This window comes from Muntiacus reevesi, chromosome 22 (genome assembly GCF_963930625.1).
Source record: "Muntiacus reevesi chromosome 22, mMunRee1.1, whole genome shotgun sequence".
Taxonomy (NCBI): Eukaryota; Metazoa; Chordata; class Mammalia; order Artiodactyla; family Cervidae; genus Muntiacus; species Muntiacus reevesi.
Window position 1 is genome coordinate 32,112,392 of NC_089270.1, and position 23,655 is coordinate 32,136,046.

A 23,655-nucleotide genomic window follows, 5' to 3' on the forward strand; every position below is an offset into this window, starting at 1 on the left:
TGTCATATATGTCTTATATGGCCTTTATTATGCTGAGGTATGTTCCCTTTGTGGCCACTTCTTTGAAGAATTTTGATTGTAAATGGATGAAGTGTATCACTTTTTCTGTAATAGAGAGAAAAGGTATTATAGAAAGAACTTTCTCCAGAATAGTTAATGGACTAGAAAACACTTACCAGATTTATTTGCACTTTGTATGTATGAAATACAGCTTAATCCTTGACAATCCTATCCAATAAGAGATAACACTCAAAAGAAGTTAAATATTAGTCTTAAGATCTGTTTCAACCTAGAGCCCATATTTTTTGTTACATCAAAAAGTTTTGAAAAGGTGAAAATTTTTAGTGCTTAAGTGGAATTGTTTTTGTGCCTGGATTTTCTAACTCTGTTGTTAATATAGAAGGGAGAGTATATTAGAAGCTCAATATTTATCCTAACCTTTTTTTTAAAAAAATCCTCTGTAATATAGTTATCACTGGTGGCTCAGTGGTAAAGACTCGGCCTGGCAATGCAGGAGACAGGGGTTCCATCCCTGGGCCAGGAAGATCCCCTGGAGAAGGGCATGACAAACCACTCCAGTATTCTTACCTGGGAAATCCCATGGACAGAGAAGCGGGCTACAGTCCATGGGGTTGCAAAGAGTTGGACACGACTAAGCTCATGCATACACTCAGTTATTTTAGCTTTCTTTTTGTATTGTCTATAACATAGACTTTATATCACCTGAAATAATAGTTGTCAGACTTCCGTTTTGCCTATATATGCCTTTGCATATTTGACAACTGTTGCTTGCAATAGAAGGAAAAATGACCTATTTAATGGATCTCTTATAAATGTTAGACATGTACCATATCCTTTTTATTTGAATTCTTCTTTATTTTTTTGATTCCTTCAGTTTCTCATCAGCATTTGGTCATTTTTAGAAAACACTGTATGGAGAATTTGGCTAAACTGAAGGTGATAGTTAACATTATAAGAAAGCATATTTCTTAAAACTAGTAGAATATAAATTCACAAAATTTGGAAGATGTGTATTTATAATTTCTTAGTAAAAAACATTGCATCAAGAAAGTGTACTTGGACGATACTCTCCTAAATTATAAATATTAAACCTGTATTGAGTACCTGCTATATTTTGTACACTGGTTTTAGTGTATATAAAACTTGTATTTATCTAGATTGATTAACTAATATAGCATTCTGCCTTAATTTTCTTTTGCTCTCATAACAACTTACTACATACTTAGCGGTTTAAAACAACAAACATTATCTTCCCATTCTGTGAGTCAGGAGTCTGAAATGGATTTTACTGGATCAAAATCCAGGTGTTTACAAGGTTTTTGTTCCTTTTTGGTTGTTCTGGAAGAAGATCTGTTGCCTTGCTTTCTCTACCTTCCTGAAATCGCCTGTATTCCTTAAATCATGGCTGTCCTCTTACAGTCTCAAAACCAGCAATGCCAGCCTTCTCACTGTAATTGGATTCAGCCACTTATCCTGGGATAATCTCCTTATTTTAGGGTTTATTACCTTAATCATGTCTCTAAACTTTCTTGCCACATAATGTAACATTTTCACAGATTTTGTGATTAGGGCAGGTGAATTAGGAAGTCATTATTCTACCAACCATATCATTTTCAAAGACTAAAAATATGGAGATAATTCTAATTCTGAAAATAATTTTTTCCATTGATTCATAAGGCACTTAAAATAATTGTAATGCCTAAACTGATGACTTGGATTGAGCAAATTAACTTTTCTACTTTTGTTGTCCCATAGGCTTCTCAGACTCAACATATTGGAAACTAAATTCCTCCCAACTTCTTCCTCTGCTAGTTTTCAGTATCTTCTTAAGCAGAAACATAATAAAAAAGAAATCTGATTCATCTCCTGTTTTCTTTACTTGGCAAACTGTATAAAGTCAATAAGTCTTTTGATTTCTTCCTTAGTAGCTTTCACATTTATTATTTCCCTCCATTGCTACAGCTACCCCCTTTGGCCAAGTTACATTAACCTCTTTCTTAGATTATTTTAGCATTTTATGCATATACCCTTGCTTTTCTTTCCTCTCCAGATTTATCTCCTGGACTGGTTTATAATGAATTTTTTCCAATTCCATGAACAGGCCACTTTCTCAGCTGTGGGTCTTTTTGTATGCTCTTCCTTTTACTTAGAAAATAAAATTTAAAAGGAAAAGAAAATATACTGTGGGTTCCCTACCAAGCTGTGTAATAAGTTTAAATATTACTTTCCTTGATTATTATCACTTACCCTGTATGTTCCTACATCTGCTCCAAAGCACTCTTCATTTTCAAACATAATAAGAAAATGCTGAATTTGTCTTGTACTATAGAGTCTGGACTGAAAGCTCCAGAAGAATAGGAACTATATCTTTCCTGTTCCTAAAACCACTTTGCGATAGCATTTCTGTGGCTCACTGGAATATATTATCAGCAGTGACAGAAATATTGCTCTATTTTGGATGAATACTCTTGCTGTGTTTATCTGAACATGCCCCATCTTCAGAATCCTGTTCCTGTACATGTAAATATGCAAAATTTTCTACAGTAGTCACTTTTTTCTCTAGCTATTGCCCTGCTTATGACTTGTGTCCCTACAGTTCTAAGTTACCTCTTTTCATATTACTAGATGTTTCATATATCAGCTTAATGTTCTGTATACGTTCCTTTTTATGTCATTCATTCTCTAATCTTTCTTGATTTGGAGCTGAATTCCGAAATGGTGTTCTTAATTGGTTTCTTTTTTACTTTGTATGATTTTTTTTTTTTTTATATCATTGTCTGAATAAATCTTTGATGGTAGCATTTTCCTCTTCATATTCTTTTGCTTTAAATCATTGTTCACATTGGTGTTTTTTCTTTTTTGAATCAGTTCAATGAATATGGACAATAATCTCTGTCATCACGAGTACCTCTCATTTATTGAAGCAGTTCCTGAGGATATTTTTGAGAAGCATAAGGGAAAAACAAGAAGGAAAGACATAAATAAAAGGAGTTAGAGAAGCGAGATGTGGATGGAATCTTGGGAGCTGGAAAATGATGCTTATCAGTGAAAATTCTTGCTGTTGTGCAAATAATTTTTCAAATAGTGACAACTATGTTGAAAGTTCTCATTCTTGCTTTGGTGTTTTGTAAATTGACCCTTTATTATTTTCTATATCTACTCCCTAAAATATGTTATTTATTTACAAGTTTTTACTTTGTGGTAGCTTGTAGTGTTTCCTATTCTCGTCATCTTGAAAGTATTGGTTGATACTCTTACTAAACACAATATTGGTACAGTAGATTCTTTCTATTTTTTTTTATAAAAAATTTTTGTGCCTGATCCAGTATAATTGCGGAACAGTGTAAATACAGAAGTGGCAAGGACCAAACATAAGGAGAAGAGATTAAGAAGAGGTGGCAAGAATACACAGAAGAACTATACAAAAAAGGTCTTAATGACCTGGAAAACCATGATGGTGCAGTCACTCACCTAGAGCCAGACATCTTGGTGTGTGGAGTCAAGTGAAGTCAAGTGGGCCTTAAGAAGCATTATTATGAACACAGCTAGTGGAGGTGATGGAATTTCAGCTGAGCTATTTTAGTTGCTAAAAGATGATGATAAAGTGTTGCACTCAGTATGCCATCAAATTTGGAAAATCAGCAATGGCCACAGGACTGGAAGAGATCAGATTTCATTCCAATCTCAAAGGCAATGCCAGAGAGTGTTCTAGCTGCCATAGAATTGTGCTCATTTCATATGCTAGCAAGGTAATGCTCAAAATCCTTCAAGCTCGGCTTCAACAGTATGTGAACTGAGACCTTCCTGTTGTACAAGCTGGATTTAGTAAAGGCAGAAGAACCAGAGATAAGTTGCCAACATCCAGGTCCATATAATGAAAGCTATAGTTTTTCCAGTAGTCATGTGTGGGTGTGAGAGATGAACAATAAAAAAGGCTGAGCACTGAAGAATTAATGCCTTTGAACTGTGGTGCTGGAGAAGACTCTTGAGAGTTCCGTGGACTGCCAGGAGATCAAATGAGTCGGTCCTAAAGGAAATAACCCTGAATATTCATTGGAAGGACTGATGCTGAAGCTGATGCTCCAGTACTTTGGCCACCTGATGAGAAGAGCCAACTCATTGAGAAAGACTGATGCTGTGAAAGACCCTGACACTGGCAGAGAGAGGGCAGGAGGAGAGGTGGGCGGCAGAGGATGAGATAGTTAAATGGCATCACTGACTCAATGGACGTGAGTTTGAGCAAATTCCAGGAGATTACAAAGGACAGGGAAGCCTGGCGTGCTGCAGCCCGTGAGGTCCCAAAGAGATGGGCATGACTTAGCAACTGAACAACAACAGTATAAGTAAGGCAAATAGTCTTCTTTTACTCCTTTATAAGCACGGATCAGTTCTCTTTATCAGTATCAATCAGTTCTCTTCATTCCGAATTTACAGTATTGCCAAATCCTATAACTTTGTGAAAATAGAATCACAGAGTGATGTTGCTATAAGGTTTCATGACAGAATTTCACTCATTTTATCCTGTATCCCTCTACTTCCTAATAAAGAACCTAGAATAGCGTTTTTCATATTTGCATGTGCATTTGAATTCACTGAGGGTCTTGTTAAAATATTGATTAATAAACGATTTAGTGGGTCTGGGATGGGACTCAAGATTCTTTTGTTCTAAACAGTCTATCCCAGGTGATGCTAGTGTAGTTGATGTGAGCCACATTTTAAGTATCAAAATTTAGGTAGTATCTAAAATTGCTCATGCTTGGTAGCAGTTTTATTGATATCATTGCCTAGTGAAATATAGGCTTTCACCTGAACTTGTTATTTTGGTGTCTGTTTGAGAGCTTGTATACCAAACAGTGTTATATGCTGTAGGTAATAAAGATGACTTAAAGTGCTGGTAGGAAGGCTTGTACCCCACTTAGTTCTTTGGCCTTGCATCGTGTGGAGGCTGCTGCTGGTGGGCTCAGCCAGGTCCTGGGGTGTCTGGGGTGGTGCCTGCGGTCTGGGAGCTAGTGTTGGCCTGCTGCTGGTGGGCAGGGCTGTGGCCTGGGGTTGGTGTTGCCTGCTTGTGGGCAGGACCTGTTCCTTACACCAGTCGCTGTGAGGTCCAGGGTGTTTTGGAGCTGGTGTAAATTCACCAGCAGAATGGTGGGCAGAGCTGGATCCTGGGATTTCTGGCTATAAGGCCCTGGGATTCCTGGAGCTGGTGTCAGACTGATGGTGGGTAGGACTGATCCTGATGGTTGGCCGTGGGGTTCCAGGGGTCCAGAGGCTAGTGCTGGCCCATTGATAAGCTGGGTCCCAGCTAGGTTGGCTTCTTGGCCTGAGTTGTCCCAGGACTGATGCTGACCTTCTGGTGGGTGGAGGGGGTCTGGCATTAGTAAGCTAGATGCTGCTGTTTTATTAATAGTCCCTGTGTCGTATCTGACTGTTTCGTGAGCCTGTGGTCTACAGCCCTGCAGGCTCCTCTGCCCATGGCATTTCCCAGGCAAGAATACTGGAGTTGCCATTGCTGGTTGCCATTTCCTTCTCCAGCGGATCTGTCTGTCCCAGGGATCAAACCTACGTCTCCTGCATTGGCAAGCGGTCTCTTTACCACTGACCACTGGGAAGCTCTAGTAAGCTAGATAGAAGATTCCAAAGTTGTGGTTGCCGACAGCAGTGTCCTTGTGGTAGAACAATGACTGCAACCAGCATCGGGGTCCCCTGTGAGCTCCACTTACTACCTGCCTCTCTGGGAGGCTCTCCGAGATCAGCAAGTGGTTTTGACCCAGGCTCCTTCCAAACTGCTACTTCTGCCTTGGGCCTTGGAGTGTTTGAGATTTTGCCATTTTAATTACAATGCAAATGCCTATTAAGAGTGGCATCTGTATTTACTATAGCCCTCAGATTCTCCTGAAAGTAAGCCTTACTAGCCTTCAAAGCCAAACTTTAGGGGGCTTGTCTTCCTGGTGCAGGAATCCTACACAGGGGAGCCCAGCGTGGGACTCACACCATGTGGCTCCCTGAGGAGAGCCATGCAACCGTAATTATTCTTCTGTGTAGGTTTCCCACCGTGGGTCTTGGTTGTCTCTTGTCTCTGCCTTTCCTGCCTGTCTTGTGGCTCTTCATGTCTTTAGTTGTAGAAGGTCTTTTTCTGCTAGCATTCAGATTGTTCTCATTAATATTTGCTTTGTAAATAGTAGTTGTAATTTTAGTATGCCTGTGGGAGGAGGTGAGCTCAGGATCTTCCTGTTTTGCCATCTGGCCACTTCCCCTGATCTTACGTACTTTTATGCAGTTTATTTACTATATGAGTTTCCTATTTGATAATGATTTTAATTTATTTGGATCTCATAGAAATATTTGTGTCAGAAACTTAAAAATGCAGGTTTCTTGGTTGACTTGGTGGTCAAGAAAATTTTTCATTATATAACATCTAATGTTTTAATTAAGAATTTTCCATTGTTAAACTCATGTTGGTGGTTGTACACATTTCGTTCTAGATGTATTTGTATTCAAATATTTGTATTCAAATAGCCTGTATTTCTGATTTCCCCTTCTTCCTGGTTGTCAGTCTCAAAAACAGAACTACAGTTCATCTGTCCCTTTTGAAGAAGATCTTTTCTTCTCTACCTGCTTTTGTAGTAAAATGAAACTGCTATTGACACCTTTAACTTTTTGTTACTTTCCATAGTCATTCTTGTTTTAAATTCTTTTTCCTCTTTAAATTCTATTCAAAGAAACGTTCTTTTTTTCTTCAGGTAGAAAATATATCTTTATTGAAAACTTCCTTTAAGTATTCTCTTCCATAAATTAGATTGACTAAAGTCATGAATTATTTTAAAACAGAAAAGCAGTGGTTAACCTTTTCTTACATGGGACTTTCTTAAGTAGTGGAAGGAGTCATATATTTCGTTTTTCCTTTACATACTATACTATTCTTTTTGACTCAGGAGTATATGTTGCTTATCAAGCAATGTGCAAGTTTGCATTTAGCTGAGAGGAAGTTGTAGATTTTGAGAATGTGTGACTTTTAAAAAATAGAAGAAAAAAGAAGTCCATAGGATAAATTTAAGTTTCTATAATTGAGAGGTATTTTTTGTTTGTTTTTTTAATTGGCTGTGGTTTTCTGAATATTCTTTGGTTCAGTAGATTTTTATTTTTATTCTTTATTTTAGGAAGCAAGAAAGATAACACCAATGTTCCTCACAAAAAGAATCAGAAAAAAGATAAGGAATGCAAAAAGAAGCATTTTTCAAGTGGATCCAAGAAGAACAAAATTGAGCCTGAAGAATTAACTTCAACTGTCACAAGAAGTCGAAGAATTTCTAGACGCCCATCTAATTGGTGGGTGGTAAAATCAGAGCAGAGTAAGTATTTTTATTTAAATCATATTCATTCTATCAGAGGCTCTGTGTTTGATTTACATTCCTGTTTGCTTGAGAAAGATCTCATGAGGAAAAAATTAAATTGGATCATCAATATAAATATTAAATCAATTCATTATAGATATTCATGAAGCTTTATCATATACAGTATTCTAGGTACAGGGACACAGCTGTGGAAAAATAAAACCAAAATTTGAAACATTGCTGCTGTTATATGACTTATATTCTACAGAAGGAAGACCAGCAGTATAGGTATATTGAATGAGGTGAGGAACTTTTTAAAATACTGCTCATGGCGTGAATTAGATGAGAGCTAAGAATTGACAGTGTGATTTTGGGGGTTGTTATCACCTTGATAAAATTGATTTTTGTAGAATGATGAGACCAAACGTCTCTGATTGAGGTGGATTCAAGGGAGTTTGGAAGTGAGACCAAGAGACAGTAAAATAAAGGGATGTGGCAGATGTGGGGTCTCTCTCTCTCTCTAATATGCAAGATATTATATCAGCTCATCTGCTTTTTAAAACGACTGTGTGAAAAAGTACATGATCACAGTCTTTGTGTAGGCAAGGAATGGGTGTGGGCTACCCCAGAATAAAAGGGTTAGCTCTAGATTGAAGCAAAGACATTATCATGTGAAAAGGTAAAGGCAGAGTATGTGGCAACACTTAGAAGTAGGTTGGTGGGGTTGATGCTGGGAGGATAAATGTTGAAGGTAAACTTTGAGTAGATTACTTTGTTTAGTTTCTTACTCTTTAAAATGTGACTACCATTACTTCTAACCTCATTAAATTATAAGTATTAAATGGCATATATTTAGTATTAAAATGTTAAATACTACTGTTACTACTTTGGAGAACTCATCTTTTTGCCCCAGGTTGCTGGAAACTGTACTATGGTAAATGAACGTGTAATTATATGGACTAATAAAAATCTTACAAAGCTGGGATAAGCATGCTTGAGCTCCATAATTTATCAAAAAAGACTTGAAACATGTATTAGTCCTGAGACATGTTGGGATCAAGTAGGTAGTCACAAAAGTAGAGGAATGCTTACAGATGACCTGGTCCAAACTCCTTCATCTGATGGAAGAACAAACTAAGTCTGAAGCATAGAAAAGCAGCATAAGTTCCCCTTAAGGTCAGAGACCTTTGTGCTAGAATTTGAAACAACAGAACTCATATTTCTTTACTCTTCATCTGCCTGTAGTGTACGTAAGAAACACTTATTGTGTCCCCATGGTGAGGCAGGAATGGTGTTAGGCTGGGCCAGGACTCAGTGAGGCAAATGAGCAACCTCGAATGGGAGATTTAAGAAGACACTTGCTCTTAGGGCTGTGTGACTGACTTGGAGTAAAGTGAAGTGAAAGTCACTCAATTGTGTCGGACTCTTTGCGACCCCATGGACTATACAGTCCATGAAATTCTCCAGGCCAGAATACAGGAGTGGGTAGCCTTTCCTTTCTCCAGGGGATCTTCCCAACCCAGGGAATGAACCCAGGTATCCCGCATTGTAGGCAGATTCTTTACCAACTGAGCTATCAGGGAAGCCCAACTTGGAGTAAACACCTTCTTAAATTTTATACCCTAGTTAGAATTTTTTATTTTTTTCTTTATGAGAACTTTTAAGATGTACTCTTTGATAATTATTTTGCAGTATATACTATATAAGATTATTGTGTTTTGCACCTTAAACCTGCATAGTCAGTTATGATATATGTCAGTTATATATTGATATATAACTGATATCTGTCAGTTGTATATCAATAAAACTGGGAAAAATTATTTACCACCCTAGGCTATTCTTGCTTTACCACAGTCCTGCCCCTGCTGTTACACATTAGGAATATAAAGATAGGTCTTGGTCTAAATGATTGTCAGTCTGCTGGAAGAGAGTGGTAAGTAAACAATGAGCTGTATGTTGTTCAGTCATTCGTTCGTGTCTGACTCTTTGTGACCCCGTGGACTGCAGCATACCAGGCTTCCCTGTCCTTCCCTGTCTCCCAGAGTTTGCTCAAACTTGTGTCCGTTGAGTTGATGATGCCATCCAACCATTTCATCCTTTGCCCCCTTCTCCTTCTGCCCTCTTTCGCAGCAATGGGGTCTTTTCCAAAGAGTTGGCTCTTCGCATGTATCAAGATGTATGATAAACATTATCAAAGGACTGAGAAGAGCTGCTTAATTTAGCCTTGGGGTTTAGAGAAGGCTTCCTGAAGATGAGAGCTGTGGGGAGGAAAGAGGATGGAATGTTTGAAGTAGAAGTATGGTGTAGAGATCTGGTGCTGAGAGTTCAACCTTTTAAAATTGTTTTGTTAAAATTATCTGGGGGAGTTGTTGAAACACAAATTACAGTATCTTACTCTGAAAATTTTGATTTAGTAGGTCTGAGCTAAGGCCTGAGAATTTGCATTTCAAACAGATTCCCAGGTAAGGCTGATTTTTGGTCTAGGGACTACTGTTTAAGATCAGTGCTTTGGAAAAAGGCGAATAGTTCAGTACTGCTGCCTTTTTTTGATTTGTCTGTTTGGAGAAGAGTGTTGAGTTACGCTTAATGAAAAAGAACTTAGATGTAGTAATAAATTAGACTTAAACATATTTGAACTTAATCCTTAAGGTATGGGTAATCAGTAAAAAATTTTAACCAGATTGTAGTGATTCATTTTGCGTTTTCTAAGGATGATTCTTAAAATAGTGTAAAGGATGGATCGAAGAATGCAAGGGTAGAGAAAGGATATCAGTTTAGAAGGTGTTTTAATGATCCAAATAAGAAATGATAAAGGTGCCTGCTAATGACAGGTAGCAGAGCTTAAAAGAAGAGGATTTGAGAAGCATTACAAGAAAGTAGAGTGACAGGATTTAGGATTCCTTGTGGTTGGGGGCAGGAGTCTCAGATGACTCATATATATGAGATAGTGACACTTTTCATTAAGATAGAAAATAAAGCTAGAGTGGCAGATTTGGGGGAGAGTGGTAGGTCAATATTATAGATATCAGCATGTAGATAATAATTATATCAGAATATAGATAGTAATTAAAGTTATGTATAGATAGATCCTTCAAAGAAAGTACACAGAGACTGAGAAGATGAAACTGGGACCTTGGGGATATACCAGGATGTTAAGAAGAACAGTGGGCAGAGCCAGAGAGGATGGTTTTTGAAAACTTGTGATCAATTTAAAAGATTTTGTCCATGTATCTGTAAAATGCAAGCAGATCAAGCCAGTCAATTCTAAAGGAAATCAACCTCGAATATTCATTGATGCTAAAGTTGAAGTTCTAGTACTTTGGCCACCTGATGAGCCAACTCATTGGAAAAGACCGTGATCTTGGGAAAGAGTCAGACACGACTTAGTGACTAACAACAACAACAATATATAAAGTGAAGAGCTGAATAGTTTATGAATTTAACTTGAAAGCAAATGTAGATTACTATGGAATTGGGGTGCATGCATATGTTTACATGAAAAATATAAATAATATTGATATTTTAGTGAGCCAGATAATCAAACGTATACTCACTTTATGTTATCATTTAATCCTGTAGGTTCTTTTTCTAGCAATTCTTCAGTAAGAAATGAACTGTCAGTGTATTATAACAGTAGACAAAAACCACCTGCTGAAAAAACAAACCAATCATCTAAGAATATTGGGAAAAAAGCTGTTCCATTTAAAAAGCAAAAGAGAGCTAATGAAGGCAGCTCAGGAGCACAGAAGGTTTTATGTGCTAAAGATTCTGGTGGTTCCCAGAATGAATCATTGGGAAGCAATGAAGCAGACCTGGCTAAGAAGAAAAGTCCTAATCCTTCTGGGTAATGTCTCTTTTTTTTTGTTTGTTTTTTTGGTAATGTCTCTTATATGTACAAAGTAATTATTTTTGTTTGACACTTAATAAATGTCTCTGTTATTTAATCATTTATAGAAAGCAATATTAGCATAAAGGAGTCTACAGTCTGACAGACCTGGTAGTAAATCCATGGTTTCCCATTAGCTGGGTGGACCCCCAGACTCAGTAGTACTCTGAATTTGTTTATTCTTATTAAAATGGGGAATAATATATAGCACATGAGGTATGGTGATAAATTTAATAAGGTAGGTGTTATTGTCACCCAACAATCCCTTTTTTTAAATTGTGATAAAAACATATAACACAATTTATCATCTTAATTAAATTTTTTAAAAAATTTATTTATTTGGCTGCATTGTGTCTTAGTTGTGGCACAGGAGATGTTTTGTCACGTCTCCTTTGCGTAAAAGTTGTGATACACAGACTTTCTAGGTGTGATGTGTGGGCTCAGAGCTATGGGCTTGGGCTTAGTTACTCTGCAAGATGTGGGATATTAGTGCTGCAACCAGGGATTGAACCCACATCCCCTGCAGTGCAAGTTGGATTCTTAACTGCTGGACCATCAGGGAAGTCCCCATCTTGTTTTTCAGTGTATCGTTTGAGTTGCTTTCTTTTTTATTTTGTTTAATTAATTAATTTTTGGCTGTGGTGGGTCTTTAATTCTGTGTGTGGACTTTCTCTAGTTGCGGCAAGCAGGGGCAGCTACTCTCCAGTTGCTGCGCACAGATGTCTCATTGTGGTGGCTTCTCTTGTTGCAGAGCACCTCGTCCAGGGTGAGCAGGCTTCAGCAGTTGTGGCTCTTGGTTCTGCAACGCAGGCTCAGTAGTTCTGCTGCAAGGTCTTAGTTGTCCTGCATCGTGTGGAGTCTTCTCAAATCAGGGATTGAACCTATGTCCCCTGCTTTGGCAGACTGATTCTTAATCACTGGACCACTAGGGAAGTCCAAGTTGCTTTTTTTGAAGTGAGATTAATATAATTTTAGTAATTGGGAATGCATTAATTCTTTTCCTATAAGATGATAATAGTTAACATATTTTAGTGCTTATTGTTATCAAGTGTTCACTAGATGCTTTCAATGAATTGTCATCAGTCCTGACAACTAGTAAATACTGCTCTTAAGCATTTTTGCTTTTTGATATAGCATTTGCTTATTCATTCATTCAAAAAATTCTTAATGCATATTATGTATGAAAAATTGCAGGTGCTGGGGATGTAGTGAATACATGATAGAATACTCTAAAATACATTACTGTATGGTGTTATGGTGCATACTATCTATAAGTAGTTCACTGAGTTGTACGTTTGCCCCCAATGTTTTGCAGTGCTCCCTCTGTCTTATGTCAGACTTCCATATTTATAGTAGTTTATTCTTTATATCAGGGCTTCCCTGGTGGCTCAGAGGTTAAAGCGTCTGCCTGCAATGCGGGAGATCTGGGTTCGATCCCTGGGTCGGGAAGATTCCCTGGAGAAGGAAATGGCAACCCACTCCAGTATTCTTGCCTGGAGAATCCCATGGACGGAGGAGCCTGGTGGGCTACATTAGTCCATGGGGTCGCAAAGAGTTGGACATGACTGACCGACTTCACTTGCACTTTCTTTTCTGTTCTTTGTATTATTTGGTTTTTGTTAAGAATCTTGAGAGGTTGAGAGGATAGGTATTAGCTCTTTTTACATGTAAGGAAGGCACACTTAAGATAAATAAGTGTATCTAGGTCTTTTATTAGCCCAGTTGTTTTTACTTGAATGTGTTAATAATAATAAACAGTTTTAATAATAATAAATCACTGTTTTATTAAACAAAGCAGATAAGCCTTAGCTATGGGTTGAGAGAAATAATAAGGTATAAAAATAAAGTTTTTATGTTGAGTTTCTGAATTTGATCTAGCATCCCTATCTTACACATAACAGGACTATTTAGAAACATCCAAAGTTGGTAGTTATTACCGTATCTGCTTAGGAAACTTGTTGGGTATCTGGATTCATAGAAAGGAAGATCTTTGAGACATTTGTATAGTCTACTTACTATGTGTAGATGACCAAACACATAATTGTCTTGATATTTTGCATGTCATAAAGTGGGAAATCCTGTGGACAGAGGAGCCTGGTGGGCTACAATGCCTGGGGTCACAAAAGAGTCAGACATGACTTAGCAACTAAACAACAATAAGCATATGTCTCAGCAGTTTCACTTGTACACAGATGTTTTTATCAGCATTATTCATAATAGTCAAAAGATAGTTTCCCAGATGTTCAGTAGTGGATGAATGGATAATCAAAATATAACAGAATGTGCTTTAAAGAACACCATCAAGAAAGCAAGAATACTAGAGTGAGTTGTCATTTCCTTCTCCAGGGGATCTTCCCGACCTAGGGATTGAACTCACGTCTTCTGCCTTGCAGGCATATTCTTGACCACTGAGCCACTAGAGAAGCCTGAGTCACGTGGTAACTTTACATTAATCCATTGAGGAACTGCAGGATCATTTTCCAAAGCATCTGCACTATTTTATATTCCTATTAGCAGTTGACTTCAGTGACTCCACATCCTTGTCAACATTTGTTGGCTTTTTGATTCTAGCCATCCTAATTGGTATGAAGTTGTATCTCATTGTGATTTTTATTTTCATTCTGTGAAGACTAAGATCCTTTGCAGATTTTTAATTGGATTGTCTTTTTTTTTTAATTGAATTGTCTTGAGAGGTCTTTATTTATTCCAGATATAAGTCTCTTTTCAAATAAGTGATATTTGATAATCTTTCATTCTTTGGGTTGTCTCATTTTCTTGATGGTGTTCTTTGAAGCATGAAAGTTTTTTTTTTTTTTCTTTTTAATTTTAATTTTTTAATTTATGGAAGTATGCTAGCACATTTACAGAAAACTTAGAAAATATAGAACAAGGTTACATGTAGTTCCACTATATATTACAATTTTTTTAAGTAGATAAATTAAGATTTTTAGTTGGCATTTCAATAAAAACTCAAAAATTAATAGAATGAGTATACAGAGAAGTAGAAGGATATAGTAGACCTGAAAACCACTGTGAATCAATTCAACATAATTAAGATTTATACAATTTTGACACAACAGCAGGATACAAATTCTATTCAAGTTCCTTATAGGCTGTAAACTAGGAGACACAGGAACATATCCAGGAATGTAAAACAAAGTACAAAAATTTCATGGTCTAAAGTTACTGAAATCTTACAGTCTGTTCTTTTATTCCTGTGGAATTATGTTAGAAATCAATATCAAAAGATACTTGATAATAACCCACATATCTTCAAGTATGATGTCACAAGTACAGTGTAACATTTACCAAGAGAGATCTTCAACTTAGCCCTTGAAAGCCTCAATAAAGTTATACTGAAAAAACACAGAGGGTGATTGCAGAGGAGAAAGCATTTGAATGGGAAATTAGTATAAAAATGAGAAATTAATGTTAAGGATACTTTAAACTTCCCTTGCCTTGTGGGTTTCCCTTCTGGCTCAGCTGGTAAAGAATCCGCCTGCAGTACAGGAGACCTGGGTTTGATCCTTGGGTTGGGAAGATCCCCTGGAGAAGGGAAAGGCTACCCACTCCAGTGTTCTGGCTTGGAAAATTCTGTGGACTGTATAGCCCATGGGATCGCAAAGAGTTGGACACAACTGAGCGACTTTCATTCATTCATACTTTAGACAGAATCGCATGTATTTGGAAATTAAATGGCCACTTTTAAATGATGAGTGTATCTAAAAGGCCATAACAAGGAAAGCTAGGAAATATTTGTAATAGAATAAAAATGAAAAGAGATTTTAACAGAATTTGTTGCATACAATTGAAGCTACTCAGTGCAATTAAATACAGTATGTAGCCTTGAATAATGTATGAAAACAAACAGTGGGCAGTGGCATAAAATTTTGTGAATTTGAACAAAATCTGTACTTTAGTTAATCACTAAGATAATCAATTTTCTAGACTTGTAGCAGTAATACTAGATGTCAAAGTACATGGAACTATATCAAAGTTTTGAGTGAATATAAATTAGAAATCTAGCATTCTATTCATACTGAGTCAAACAAGTGGAATCATAATGTCATAAATTTTTTTGGTTTGGCAAAAATTCATTAATTTTCTAAAATATATATATTATACATACTATACACACACACACACACACACACACACCCCATTAACCTATTTTGTCTGGTTGCTTTTGTTGCTGTTGGTATTTTGGTGTCATATCTACAAATTCTTTGTCCAATTCAAGTTCATGAAGATTTACCCCTATGTTTTTTTCTAAGAGTTTTGTAGTTTTAGCTCTTAAATTTAATTCTTTGATCCAGTTTGAGTTAAGTTTTGTATATGCTGTAAAGAGTCCAGCCCTGTTCTTTTGCATGAGACTATTCAGTTGTCCCATAACTGTTTGTTGAAAAGACATTTTCCCCCCATTGAATAGTCTTAGAACCCTTTTTGTAGATCAACTGACCATAGATGTATGGACTTATTTCTGAATTTTCAATTTTATTCTTTTGTCTACATATCAGTTGTTCTAGAACCACACTGTCTTGATAACTATTGGTTAGAGGTAAGTTTTGAAATCGGGAAATGTGAGTTTTCTTTTTTTAGGAATATTTTGGCTATTCTGAGTCTTGTACTTCCATATAAATTTTAGAATCAGCATATCAGTTTCTGCAAAGATGTCAGAATTCTGATATGGATTGCTTTGAATCTGTTGGTTTAAGGATTATTACTCTCTTAATAGTGTCAGTTGATCCATGAACAGGTTTTTTTTTCCTGTTAGCTAGATCTTTTTTAATTTCTCTCAACAGTGTTTTTGCAGTATAAGTTTTATATTTTCTGTTGTTAATTTCATTCCTAAGTATCCCTTTTGATGCTGCTGTGAATGGAATTGCTTTTTCAATATTATTTTGGATTGATCAGTGCAAATGTATAGAAATACAATTGATATTTTTATGTTGATCTTTATCCTGCAATCTTGTTGAACTCATGTATTAGTTCTGATAGCTTTTAAAAATAGATTTTGTAGGACTTTCTAAGTAAAAGATCATGAATGTCATTTGTGAACAGTGATAGTTTTACTTTTGTTTTCCAATCCGGATGCTTTCTCTTGCATTATAGGTCTGGCTAAAGTCTTTAATACTGGGCTCAGTAAGAGTGGCATGGTAGACTTCTTTGTCTTGTTCTTAATCTTAGCAGGAATGCATCCAGTCTTTCACTATTCAAAATGTTATTAGCTGTGGGGTTTTTGTAAATGTTGTTTTATCAGATTGAGGAAGTTCCTTTTTATTCCTAGTTTGTTGAGTGTTTTTTATAGTGAAAAAAATGTGTTTTGTCAAATGCTTTTTTTTTTGGCATCTGTATACTGAGGTGGCCATGTGACACTTTTTTAAAAAATTATTGATAAAATGTACTACATTAATTGGTTTTTGGCTTAAACCAAACATGTATCTCTGGTTTAAATCCTATTTGATCATGATACATAATTCTGTTGCTAGTATTTTGTTGAGGGGTTTTGTTTTCTTTTGGTGTGTAGTTTTCTTGTGATGTCTTTGTGCAGTTTTGGTATCTGGATAACACTGACTTCATAAAATGAGTTGGGAAGTGCTTTTCTATTTTTTGGAAGAGTTTGTGAAGAAGTCCTGTTAAGTCTTTGAATGGTGGTAGAATTCAGTGGTGAAATCATCTGGGCAGTTTTCTTTCTACTGATTTATTCTCTAATTAAGTCTTTTGAAATTGATTATTTTTTTCTTGAATCAGTGTTGGCAATTTCTGTGTTTCTAGGAATTTGTCCATTCCACTCTGGTTATCTAATTTGTTGGTATACAGTTGTTTATAGTAGTCTCTAACAATCCTTTTGTTTTGTTTTGACTGATGATAGGACCTAGAGGGAGACTAGAAACTCCAGAAATAAATTATCAAAGAATACTTAGAAGTTTGCATGCTCTTTAGTTATGTTGCAGTTTTATCCCCACAAATGATAAGAATAAGCTAGTAGACTGAGTCAAGAAACAAAACATGGGATTTGTAAGGGAGATGTGAGAGAAGAGAATTATACCATCTTGGAATAATGTATCTTGTTTGCGTATATTTGCAGTAAGCTAACTAGTTGGCAGCTACCAAAGAGGTGAGCCTATGTTCCTCTGAACAGTACTGTTTGTCAGGAGGCTGGGTAGAGATATCAAAGAAAACAAATTTCAGTTCTTTAAGGATTTTCAGCAAAAACTGTGATAGATTAACTCCCTGATAGCTCAGTTGGTAAAGAATCCACCTGCAATGGAGGAGACCCCAGTTCCATTCCTGGCTTGGGAAGATCCTCTGGAGAAGGGATAGGCTACCCACTTCAGTATTCTTGGGCTTCTCTTGTTTCTCAACTGGTGAAGAATCCGCCTGCATGGCAGGAGACCAGGTTTCGACCCCTGGGTTGGGAGGATCCCCTGGAGAAGGAAAAGGCTTCCCATTCCAGTATTGTGGCCTGGAGAATTCCATGGACATGGGTTTGCAAAGAGTTGGACACCCCTGATCGACTTTCACTTTCACTTTCTTACATCATAAGCTGCCTGTAGGTAATTACTCCCAGTTAGTCACTTCTATCTTAGTTAGGTCAGTTCTCTATCATTTCTTTTATAAGAATTTTTTAAATTAAAACTTTCAGTAGATTCTAAAATCAGATTTCCTTCCTGGACTAGTTGTTAAGTTTTAGGACCTAAACAAGATTATCTGATATTTGTCAGTATTGTATTGTCTACCCACCTGTGTTATGTTTCTGGAAGAACTAAATTTTGAAGAAATGTGAACAATTACAGACTTTTCATTTTCATAGAGATACAGGAAACTCAGAGAACCAAGATAGTATGGCTGCACAAAATGTTTATCGAAAGTCTCAAATGAGTGGATATACATGCACGACACCAGCAAAGTCTAACTTGGATTCTGGAGAGCCTGAGACTTCAGTTTTGGAAGGAAGGTATGCATGTGTCCTAAAGATAATAGAATTTACTCACTATATTTGTTACTCACTGACTAACAAATTACTCCCAAAGGTTCATTTTAATTTTGTTAGTGCCTTGCAAACACTATTTCACAGTTTCTGTGGTAGAAATCTGAGAGTGACTTAGCGGGCTAGTTCTGGCTCAGGGATTCTTATGACGTATAGCAATCAAGATATCTGTCTAGTTTGCAGTCCTAGTTAGAGCATAGAGGATCCACTTATCAAGCGGCTTGCTCACAGGTTATTAGCTGGAGGCCAGGGTTTCTTTGTCATGTGGCTGTCTCCCCTGGGGTATTCAATAAGGCAGCTGACTTCCCACAAAGCAGATGATCCAAGTGAAAGTGTGACTCTGACGGAGGTCATAGTCTTTTAATGACCTAGTCTTTGAAGTCTTGGATTTTATTCTGTTTGGAAACAAGTCACTCAGTCTATATCATACTCAGAAGGGAGTTAGAATTGGGCTGTACCTTTTGAAAGAAGCATTATCTAAGCATTTGTGGGTATATGTTTAAAGAGAGCATACTCAGCAAGTAAACCAAATTACCCTACTCTTATAATATCTGAAGTCATAAACCCTTTTTCAAAATGAAGGAATGGTAAATTATAGCAGATTTTCAGACTTTAAAGGGATAACTAAGATTTCTTTACTGTTTGAGAGCCCTTGACTACTAGGCCTGTCCTGGGCTCAGGATGGATGAGGAACTAGGACTGGGATAAACCAAGTCATCTCTGAACAATTTTAAATTACTTGTTTTTGTTGGTAGTTTTAAAAAAAGATAAGCTGATTTATTTCTAATGATTTGATTTTTATCAAAGTGTGTTACTGAGTTAACTTAAATGAATAACTCTGACTCATGAGTTAGTTTAAAGGTTGTAAAATTCAGTGGTATTGTGTTTAAATCAAATGTGGGATTAAACTGTAGATTTTTAGACTTTTTGTTTTATGAATCAAGTAGGTATATTCTTAATGTCCTATAACATCATTACTGGTTTTATAAGAAAAAAAATCTCTTGCAGTTTTAGGAGAAAAATGACCATAAAGATAGATATGTTACATAGATATATTACAAAAGCACAAATTTTGTGGTTTCCTTTTTTTCTTAAGTGGACCTTTTCGGCTCAAGAATTATTTAACGTCTGGAAAGAATAATTCAGATGTGGATGATAATGTAGTTCAGGAAAATTTGAGTAAGTTATGATTTATTTTCTACTGTCTTAATTTTTATAGCATTATGGAAATTGGAGTAAGGTATGCTGTGTTTTTTTTTTTTTTAATATCTTTTGTTTTATTTATTTATTTGGCTGAACCGGGTCTTAGTTGCAGCATGTGAACACTTAGTTGCAGCATGTGGGATCTAGTTCCCCGACCAGGGATTGAAGCTGGGCCCCTTGCATTTTAAGCCGGATTCTTAGCCACCAACCACCAGGGGAGTCCCAGTGCTATGTTTCATTTAAATTATCACCTTTGACATTTTTATGGCATAAATGTATTGAGTACCTACCCTTAAGAGCCTTATTTTATGGTTAGAGATTTGTAAGACCTTACAACGGGGTGTGAGAGGGAGGGAGGGAAAGATAAAGAGAAGGAGTAAGACGAGTGACAGTCCTTTCTTTAAAGTAGGACATACTAATATAATTGGCATTTAAGGTGCCTACTCCAGAATTTTAAAATGTCAGGCTGATAAAAGTATAAATGAAGCAAGATTCGCCATATATTGATGATTACCAAAGCTAAATGTTGAAGTTTTAAAAATGCCTCTTTATAGAGAGTTTTTATGCCCCTAAAGAATGTGCTTGACATATGATCTTTTATACATTTTTTTCTTTCCTAATTTCTTCTTCCTTTTAAATAGTCTTTTCTCTCTCTGTTTAGATTTACTTTTATTATTTTTCTCTACTAAGTGGAATGCTTTTTATATTTATTTTTCTACTTTTTATTTGGTAAAGAGTTTTAATTTTCTGGAGTATAGTTTTAGTTAATTTTTTTTTTAATAGTGTTTTTACTATTGAATATTCTAAATTTCAGTGGTGATTTTTCTTTGACCCAAATGTTTTTTAAAAGAGTACATTAATCAAGAGCGTGGTCTCCATAGTCAGGAACCTGGAAGTGAGTCTAGCTTTACCACTTAGCTATGTTATCTTGAGTAAGTTGTTTTTTTTTTTCATTTCATTTTTTTTTTCATTTTTTTAAATTTTATTTTATTTTTTTATTTTTTATTTTTTAAAAAATATGGAACGCTTCACGAATTTGCGTGTCATCCTTGCGCAGGGGCCATGCTAATCTTCTATGTATCGTTCCAATTTTAGTATATGTGCTGCCGAAGCGAGCCCTTGAGTAAGTTTTTTAAGTGTTCTTAGCTTCAGCTTCCTTATTTATAAAATGGTGGTACCAATTCTCATCATATGAATTGATACAAAGATGAATATACATTCTTTGCTTAGTTTCTTTTTGTAATATATTCTTTTATTTGGCTTTGTCGAGTCTTAGTTGCGGCACGTGAAGTCTTCATTGAGTCATGGGCAATTTTTTGTTGTGGCACACGATCTATAGTTGTGGCCCATGGGCTCAGTAGTTGGGGTGTGCAGGCTTGTTGCTTCACATCTCTGACCAGTGCTTGAACCTGCATCCCCTGCCTAGGAAGGCAGATTCTGAACCACTGGGTCACCAGGGAAGCCCTCTGCTTAGCTTTAATACTGGTATATGTTAAGTATGCAGTGTTCACTCTTATCCTGAGAAGCTGTGCTTTGTTTTGTTTTTTTGTTTATAGTTTCTAGTTTTGATTCATTGTTCTGGATAACTTTGGCCTGTATTATTAAGTCTTTGAATATACTTAGAACACATAACTCATGGAAGAATTTCATAATTCTTCTGTGGATGCTTAAAAAAAGATAATACTACTTTTTGTGTACATAAATGCATGTGTGCTAAGTCTTTTCAGTTGTGTCTCTTTGTGATTCTTTGGACTGTAGCCCACCAGGCTTCTCTGTCTGTGGATTCTCCAGGCAAGAATACTGGAGTGGGTTGCCATGCCCTCTCCCAGGGCATCTTCCCAACCCAGGGATTGAACCCTCATCTGTTAGGTGTCCTGCATTGGCAGGAAGGTTCTTTACCACTAGCACCACCTGGGAAGCCCCTTTTTGTGTGCAGATATGGATTAAAATATGTATATACACTCATTATTAGTGCAAGTGAATATACATTTTAATATACTTTGAATAGTAAATATTTGAATTTCTTATATATTTATGGAATATTATGGAATACTTTACATTCTTCTATAGGGAAAAGATATCCAAGTTTGTGGTTTGTTGGGATATTGAGAGTAAGAAAATGAAGTACAGATTTTGGGGTAGAAAATAGGAGTTAGATTTTTAGGTAGATGGGCAGAAAAAGTCTTACTGAAGAAGTGGTAATTTGAGCAGAGATATGAGAGAGGTGAAAAATCAAATTATGCAGCTTGGGAATACCAGACCACTTCACCTGCCTCTTGAGAAACCTGTATGCAGGTCAGGAAGCAATAGTTAGAACTGGACATGGAACAACAGACTGGTTCCAGATAGGAAAAGGAGTACGTCAAGGCTGCTTATTTAACTTATATGCAGAGTACATCATGAGAAACGCTGGGTGGAAGAAGCACAAGCTGGAATCAAGATTGCCGGGAGAAATATCAATAACCTCAGATATGCAGATGACACCACCCTTAAGGCAGAAAGTGAAGAGGAACTAAAAGCCTCTTGATGAAAGTGAAAGAGGAGAGTGAAAAAGTTGGCTTAAAGCTCAGCATTCAGAAAACTAAAATCATGGCATCACTTCATGGAAAATAGATGGGGAGACAGTGGAAGCAGTGTCAGACTTTATTTTTTGGGGCCCCAAAATCACTGCAGATGGTGATTGCAAGCCATGAAATTAAAAGACGCTTATTCCTTGGAAGGAAAGTTATGACCAACCTAGATAGCATATTAAAAACCAGAGATATTACTTTACCAACAAAGGTCCGTTTGGTCAAGGCTATGGTTTTTCCAGTGGTCATGTATGGATGTGAGAGTTGGACTGTGAGGAAAGCTGAGTGCTGAAAAATTGATGGTTTTGAACTGTGGTGTTGGAGAAGACTCTTGAGAGTCCCTTGGACTGCAAAGAGATCCAGCCAGTCCATCCTAAAGGAGATCAGTCCTGGGTGTTCATTGGAAGGACTGATGCTGAAGCTGAAACTCCAGTACTTTGGCCACCTGATGCGAAGAGTTGACTCATTGGAAAAGACCCTGATGCTGGGAAGGTTTGGGGACAGAAGTAGAAGGGGACTACAGAGGATGAGATGGCTGGATGGCATCACTGACTCGATGGGCATGAGTTTGAGTAAATTCTGGGAGTTGGTGATGGACAGGGAGGCCTACCATGCTGCGATTCATGGGGTCGCAGAGTCGGACGTGACTGAGCTGAACTGAATGAGGAAATAGCGCTCCATGCAGATAGAAGATGAGGGCAAAGGTTTTGATGTGGTGAAGACTCAGTTCTGATTGAAAAACACCAAGGAGGCTGGGAAGGTGGGGGAGGAGGAAGAGAACGAAAGGAGAGAGTGGTAGGAGATGATGTCACAGAGGGAACAAGAGTGAAAGATCTTCTACAGTGTTAAAGACTACTTACAAGGTTTTGGGCTTTAGGACGCGGTATGGGAAGCCATTGGAGGATTTTGAGCAGAGGAGAGACGTGACTAACCTATAAACAATCATTGTGGCTGCTGTAGACTACATGAGTTGGACTAATAGGTGGACTAATGAGTTCAAGGAGTCAGGTGTAAGGTTGAAAGCAGGAAGACCAGTTCGTGAGACTTGTAATTCCTGTGTGAGGTGGTAACTTGGACTAGGGTGGTAGAAGTGGAAGGTGGAGAGAGCAGAATTAGGATTTTAGGTATTTTTGTAGATAACCTGTTTCTTTCATTTTCATGTTTATTAGACTTTGTTAGCCTTTGAAATTCTGGAATTGTCTCTGTTTTTTGTTTTTTGTTTTTTTCTTTTTCTCTCATACTTTTTTGGGAAATAATTTCAGATCTACTCAAATACCATATCCTTTTCATCCAGATTCCACAGTTGTCAACATTTTATAATATTTGTTTCATCTTCCTCTCTGTCACCTCTACATAAATGTTTATATATGTTTATTAGTCTTTTTCTGGACTGTTTGGGAGCAGGTCACATACATATTTTTATGTATGAGTGTGCAGACATGATACAAGACAAGAACATAATCACTCTTCAGTGATCCAAGTCAGGAATTCACCGTTAATATGCCACTAATCTTCCTTCATTGAGTCCATGTAGATTTCATCAGGAGTTCAGTCAATATTCCTTTTTCTCTCTGGTTAAGGATCCATTCTAGGATGATGGGTTGTTGAGATTTCATGTCCCTTTGGTTTCCTTAAGGGATAGTTCTTTAGGCT

At 36.8% G+C, this 23,655-nt stretch overlaps 1 protein-coding gene and 1 non-coding gene across 4 annotated transcripts in view; one reads left to right on the forward strand and one right to left on the reverse strand.

Moving 5' to 3' along the window:
* Nucleotides 1-23,655, forward strand: part of CENPC (centromere protein C) — an 81,750-nt gene that overhangs the window by 37,037 nt on the left and 21,058 nt on the right. For all 3 annotated transcript variants that reach the window (XM_065914013.1, XM_065914015.1, XM_065914014.1), the window contains exons 9-12: nucleotides 7,179-7,370; nucleotides 10,932-11,196; nucleotides 18,053-18,196; nucleotides 19,326-19,408. In XM_065914013.1, coding sequence (XP_065770085.1) covers nucleotides 7,179-7,370; nucleotides 10,932-11,196; nucleotides 18,053-18,196; nucleotides 19,326-19,408 — 684 coding nt within the window. The remainder of the gene's footprint in view (nucleotides 1-7,178; nucleotides 7,371-10,931; nucleotides 11,197-18,052; nucleotides 18,197-19,325; nucleotides 19,409-23,655) is intronic.
* Nucleotides 20,445-20,551, reverse strand: LOC136153105 (U6 spliceosomal RNA). The gene has a single exon (XR_010660345.1). It is a non-coding gene; the product is annotated as a U6 spliceosomal RNA (small nuclear RNA).